This window comes from Protobothrops mucrosquamatus, unplaced genomic scaffold, assembly GCF_001527695.2.
Source record: "Protobothrops mucrosquamatus isolate PMUCROS unplaced genomic scaffold, P.Mucros_1.0 scaffold7498, whole genome shotgun sequence".
NCBI classification, from domain to species: Eukaryota; Metazoa; Chordata; class Lepidosauria; order Squamata; family Viperidae; genus Protobothrops; species Protobothrops mucrosquamatus.
Window position 1 is genome coordinate 19,321 of NW_015393298.1, and position 6,962 is coordinate 26,282.

Sequence of the window (6,962 nt, forward strand, 5' to 3'; positions counted from 1 at the left end):
CTTTTGCATTGGGGGGAATAAGCCTCTGTGACGTAAATAGACGGCTGGACGCATATTTCAAGTTGACCAAGCTAGGGCAGTAGTAAGTTACGGTTATCCTGTTACGAACTCATGGTCGTTTTCCATTTTTTCCCCCTCCCTCAAATTAAGAACACTGGCTTTGTTTGCTAAGTTTGGTCCAAGCATACAAACATTGGAGGTTTTGTAATGCAATAATAGATGAATCCTGAATGCCCGGTTCCTTTTCTGGAAAACATGAAAAAAAACTCTCTCTTTTTTGGGTAGTTGCAAATACTTAGCAGGTCCTTGCAGAATATCAGTAGCTGACACACACACAGCCCTGATGGATCTGCCTAATCCACATAGCTTATTTCTACAGTAATAGGAAGAAAATAACACCCCCCTCCAAAAAAAAAGCTATTTTTCTCAATACTGCAAAGTTAGGCATCCTTTCCATCAAATATAATTGTGCTTGGTGCACAATCCAAGTTTGTACTGGACTGTTTTGCAGTGTATAAAATTATAAGGTGTTTTGCAGATCTCCCTTATGGGGAATTGGGTAGGTTAGATTGGAAGGAAGCCTAACTTGTGTATCTTCGTTTAGGAGGAGTGAATAATTTTAATTCCATACCAGTTAACGGCATCGGGAGCCCACGTGTGTCTTACAAGCCCAAAGTCTTTACAGTAGTGGCCAAAATTGTGGAAACCTTTTGGGAAAAGTGTATTTTTGAGGTTTGATGGCTAATAACACCACTTTTTTGGGGAGTAGTACCATAAAATTATATATCAATGGAAAGATAATTTAATCAAGAATGTCATGCAACAAAGTTTGTTCAATGATCTGTACTACATTCTATGAAAAGTTACAGCCAAATAACCAGAAAAAGGAAGCACAACTTGCTTAGGTTGATCTCAGGTAGCTTTCCTTCACCTGATTGTAGCCAATGAGCATGAGTGTTTAGAGAGCCAATCGGGTGTCATCTTGTTCTGGCCATGAGCCAATCAGATCACAGTAGGATCCAGTGATTGATGTCCTGTATTGAAACTGAGAGGAGGACATTTGTCAGTGTGTTATTGTGATCGCTATCAAGTCGGTTGGGTTTTTTGGTGTTCTTTCATTGAGTGAGCTTGTAAAATGTCATAAAATTAAAGTCATGGTGCAAAGAGTTGACTGGTTACCCAGAAAGCGATGTAAAGTAGTAGTATTAAATGAACAAGGCTACAATTATAAAGAAATTAGAAGGAAAAATGGGTGGAAACGTAACCAAAGGGGGCATTTCTACGGTACACTTTTCCCAAAAGGTTTCCACAATTTTGGCCACTATTATACATTGTAAGGCAAGTGAACAGAGAAGAGGATTTTCCCATCAGCCACACCTGGCCTGCAATTTTTCACAGTTGTTTTTGAAATGCAGGTCTCCTGGGGCAACCTTAAAAATACTTCTAATAGTATTATTATAACTAGATAGATAGGATTTGTAATCAGAATATCGTATCTGGGCATGAAAAGGGAAATAAGGATATGCTAAGAACTTGGACTAAGAGAAGCTTTTGGTTCCCCAAATGTAACTTGTTCTGAAATTATAAATCATTGGGATATTTTGAACGCGGATGGGGAATTAAAATGAAAAAAAAAAAAAAAGCAAAAATAGGATATGGACACTGAGTGCCAATGCAACTAAGATATGTTTTGGTTAGAAAAGATATTCTAAACTGATATTATTGACACTTTGAGAAAAATGTAACAAATGTTGATACGCAATTGTATATTTACTAACAACAGTTAAGAATTGTATTTGCTTTGTGTGGAAAAATGGTTATTGCTAGAAGAAAAGTGGATGTACTGGAGGGTGTGACATCGGACTTAGTCTGAAGAAGCTCACGTGTAGCACGGAATCACTAATGGACTCCGTCATCACGTGGTCTGATGGGCCCTTGATTGTGAAAATAGAAGATTAATAAAACATTTATTTTTTAAAAAAATACTTCTAAGGTGCAACTGGCCTGGAATGGGATTGTTTGACCTAAGTGACAGTCCTGCATTTCACAGAGTCCTGAGTTCTAAGTAGAAATGTGAAGTATTTTGAAAGGGGCACGATTGTGGTACGATCAGCGTAGGAGCACCCGGCCAATACGAGACAACTGCGCGTTGCAAGTTTTCCCCTTTAATCTGCTCTTCAGTTACTCCACCGTTTTTCTGCCTGGTCTGACGGACCCCCCTCTGGCTGGAAGTTGCACCTGGCTTCCATAAGTCCATTTTTTATGTGCCCCCAACATTTAACGTCTCTGCAATGCGGGCAGCAGAAAACCCTCGTGTATTTTTTCGACAGGTGGTCGTATCAACTAATATTGCTGAGACATCATTGACAATAGACGGTGTTGTTTTCGTCATTGATCCTGGCTTTGCGAAACAAAAGGTAAATAAAGTTCTTTTATATATATATATAAACACACACACACACACACATATTTATACATATATGCACACATATACACACATACATATACATATATACACACATACAAACACATACATATTTATATATACATAAACAAACATACACACACGCACACACATATATACACACAAACACTATACACATATTTGTACATATACACACAGACATATATACACACATACACACATATATACACACACATATATACGCATACACATATACACATATATACATATATATATACACATACACGCACACAGGTGCACACAAACACAAACATGTACATACACACATATATACATATACACACACACACACACACATATATATATATATATATATATATATATATATATATATATATATATATATATATATATATATATACATATATATATAACACACACACACAAACATATATGTACACCCACATGCATAACACACACACAACTCCCGCCTGACCGATCCCCTTTAGTATGAAACTGATGTAGATTTTCCATTCTGTTTGTATTGTTGATTACTGGATTTATTATTTGGATTCACGGAAGGAACAAGTTGTTTACTTCACAAATGTATATAAAAACTCCGTCGATTAAATATGCGGCGTTAAAATACATTCAATATAACGGGGAATACCGGGCACAGAATATGTGGACAGCAATGTCCAGGGGTACCAGTGCAGAACTGTCGTGAATTAAACGCTTACAAGTTTTTTTAAAAAAAGATTTTTAGCGTGGACTTAAATTGTTAGTGGAGGCTTAATCTCTAGAGAGATGGTTTTCCAAGCAGGAGATGCCACAGCAGAAATTGTGATCATCCCCGGGACGTGACACAGCCAGGAAGCCTCCATAGTCTTAACTGACAGGCGGATTAATGGTGGTTAAAGTTCTTTCCTGTGATGGCTTTTGGCTTTTGATGTTCAGTATAACTCTGTCGGCACCTCCAGGTTGCCTGCTGTTCCTTCACACGACAGATAAATAGGGCAGCCACCACCCATATATAAAGTTTCTATCTGCCTAGGATTCAAATACAATTTATTTGGCACCACCCACACGTTCCGTCGAGGCCTTTGCTGTAGCCAAGCCCCAACCCAACCACGCATGCATTCAGATTAAAGCCAGAATAAATCTGGGTTTTTCTGCTCTCCCGAGGACACCCTGCTTCAAATCTTCCAATGTACTTAGATGTGGTTTTATTTCATGACATCTTAAACCTTAATTTCTGAAGCAGATTTCTTCCGCCGTCTTCACATTTCAAGCTTGATTCCTGAAATAAGCTTTTCAAGGCTTTTTGAATTACCGAAATTCTACTCCAATGGGCTCCTTTGTTCAGCTTTCCTTAAAATTACCATCATCAGCTGCGTCTCCAGATTCTGTTTATGGAAAGAGGATGAATTTTAAGGCTGAACGTTAATTTAGGCAGCTTATTGGCTGGCAGGGTTTATCTGCTAACGATTCCTGACCTCTTTAACAACATTTCTAAGGGATTGAGCGTACAGGAGAAATAATTTCACATAAAGTGTACAGGTCCCTAAATACATAGGATGGGGAATGGATAAATAGTCCTAAATAAACACTGGGATATCCGTCCATCAGAATATGTCAATCAGCCTGACCATGGGGAATATATTTTGCTCACAATTGAAGAAGAAGAAAAAACACATTTAGGCAGCCCTATTATCTCCTTTACCTCTTCTCCATATTAGGGAAAAGCTTCTGGAATAATAGCAGCGTGCCTTCAGATGTCAGTCTTTCAAATAGAGTTTCCATCTTCCGCTTGGGAGCACTTCAGATGGGTCCATCAGAAATTAGATGGTGGACAGTGACCGAGTTGGTCTGTTCCTAGGATCCCACCACCAAGAATGAGCTGAAGGGGAGGGGGGAGTATCTGAATTCAGATCCCCACTTTCAATCTAGAGTTTTCTCTCTGACTTTGGAGGGGGGAAAAATTAACACTCCACAAGCTGTAGCTTAACTCTTTTTAAAAAATGGTGTTATATTAAAGAGGAGAAGATCAGTCAATAAAAGGTCAACAGACTAATAAAATAAGAGGCCTTTTTTTTTTAAAGACGAGGCTGAAGATTTTTAGAGAGGGGAAAAATGCTGTGTGAACATTTTAATATAATAATAATAATAATAATAATAATAATAATAATAATAATAATAATAATAATAATACCACCATCAAACATCCACATCTGCCTATCCCAGGTCCTGGGAAAGGACTCGATAGGTAGACAAAATGCCAAATCCAGTCTGAACATCTGGCTGACTGTGCGATGATCCATAATAATAATAATAATAATAATAATAATAATAATAATAATAATAATAATAATAATAATAATAATTAATAATAATAATAATAATAATAATAATAATATTAATAATAATAATAATAATGAAGAAGAAGAAGAAGAAGGAAGAAGAAGAAGAAGAAGAAGAAGAAGAAGAAGAAGAAGAAGAAGAAGAAGAAGAAGAAGAAGAAGAAGAAGAAGAAGAAGAAGAAGTAGTAGTAGTAGTAGTAGTAGTAGTAGTTGGAAGGGACCTTGGAGGTCATCTAGTCCAACCCCCTGCTCAGGCAACAAACCCTATACCATTTCGGACAAATGGCTGTCCAGTCTCTTCTTAAAAACCTCCAGTGTTGGAGCATTCACCATTTCTGGAGGCAGGTTGTTCCACTGATCAATTGTTTTCACTGTCAGGAAATTCCTCCTTCGTTCTAGGTTGCTTCTCTCCTTGGTTAGTTTCCATCCATTAAATACCGTGTGAACATTTTATTTTATTTTATTTTATTGAAAACTGTGACTCTTCTACCCAACAGGTCTACAATCCGCGAATCAGGGTGGAATCTCTGTTGGTTACCGCGATTAGCAAAGCTTCCGCTCAACAGAGGGCTGGCCGTGCCGGTCGTACTCGGCCCGGCAAATGTTTCCGGCTCTACACAGAAAAAGCGTACAAAACCGAGATGCAGGTTGGTAAAGTTGCAGCTCATTAGCTTTCGATCGGAAGCGATGGTTGCGCGGAATTTGGATCCTTGGAAATATATATTTTTATCGCAAGCCATAATAATTTATCTTCTGGGCTTGGAAACAACGTGACCCAGTCAATGAGCGCGCAGTTTATTTTTCTGGATTGTAATATTCTTATTTAGGCACCATGTTTGCTTCTCTGGTATCAAAAAGATTTATTTGCTTTTAACACACACACACACACACACACACCGTTTTTTTAAAATTATTATTGTACTCGTTTCTCAGTTCAAAATTTCACGACTCTTTTAACAATTGTAGATATAAATATATTTGCATTAAAATGGATGCCACTGTTATCAAGCAAGCTAGCCGTTTTCAGTAAATAGCTACCATTAAACGTGAAACGAGCTTTTAAAATTCCATTTGGGTTAGCCGCTTTCTATTAGCCCTGTGTTTTTTAATCGAAAAAAAGAAGCTGAATTAAAATATATAAACTATTTGTTTTCAGGACAACACCTATCCTGAGATTTTGAGGTCGAACTTGGGTTCTGTGGTATTACAGCTGAAGAAACTTGGTATAGACGATTTAGTTCACTTCGATTTTATGGACCCGCCAGGTATATTTTTTAAAAAATTCCTAAAATTGTGGACATATAATGTTCAGCAATAGCAAGATACATTTTTCTCTTCTTGTATCATGAGTTCTCGGAAAGTGAACGTACCAAATTCATTGTAGTGTAACAAACACCATCAGTTAGTGCCAAAAGTCTTTTATTTTATTTTTTAAGGTACACTTTATTATTCAAAAAAGTATCTGTGATCCATTTTGTAGTGACTTGAGAGCTCTTTGATAGCAAAGTATGTTAAATACGTTGAGCAGTCGCTATAAGAATAATAGCAATCTATTTGATACGAAATAACTTTATTGGGTCATCAACCAGTATGTATCGTAAGACCGTTCTACAAATCATTTGGTTTGCTTCTTAGATGTGGATTTAATTTTTGTTCCTGGAATTTGAAACGGCAGGGAAAGGTTAGATCCAAAGAGGACCAGTTTTCATACACTAAGTTGTATTGATAGAAGTCCTCTTTCTCATCACTCTGTCTGTGAAAAGATAATTGAAGGCATTAAATCTTACGCAAACAATATTTTGCATTCTTTCTAGCAGTCTTTCCCAGCCTGACGGCTTCTGCCTGGAAATTTGGGGAATTCTTGCTAGATTGTCAAAATGTGTCTGGGGGGGTCCCATAGCGGGGAAGAAAGACTGGGTCCCTAGAAGCCTGTATTATATATTGGGGAGAACCAGGTTTATCTCATACATCTTGATAGGCTCTGCTCCAGTTGTGCTTCTAACATCTCGGTGAAGGTCAGAGTTATAAAACTACAGGCCCTTTTTGGCAGTAAATTTCAAGCATGTTGAATAAATCCATAGGTTTACAATAGATTTACTGCACTATGGGTGAAAATATGCCTGGAGAGGGAAAAAAATTTAAACAAAGGTGTCTGTCCAAATGTTTGGATATAGTTT

General features: G+C 37.4%; 1 protein-coding gene across 1 annotated transcript in view; it reads left to right on the forward strand.

Moving 5' to 3' along the window:
* LOC107300576 (pre-mRNA-splicing factor ATP-dependent RNA helicase DHX15-like) overlaps positions 1-6,050 on the forward strand; it is a gene marked incomplete at both ends in the record, with an annotated part of 11,827 nt that extends 5,777 nt beyond the window's left edge. The window contains 3 exons of the mRNA XM_015829888.1: positions 2,331-2,417; positions 5,283-5,432; positions 5,942-6,050. Of these exons, the coding sequence (XP_015685374.1) occupies positions 2,331-2,417; positions 5,283-5,432; positions 5,942-6,050 (346 nt within the window). The remainder of the gene's footprint in view (positions 1-2,330; positions 2,418-5,282; positions 5,433-5,941) is intronic.
* Positions 6,051-6,962: the final 912 nt, after the last annotated feature.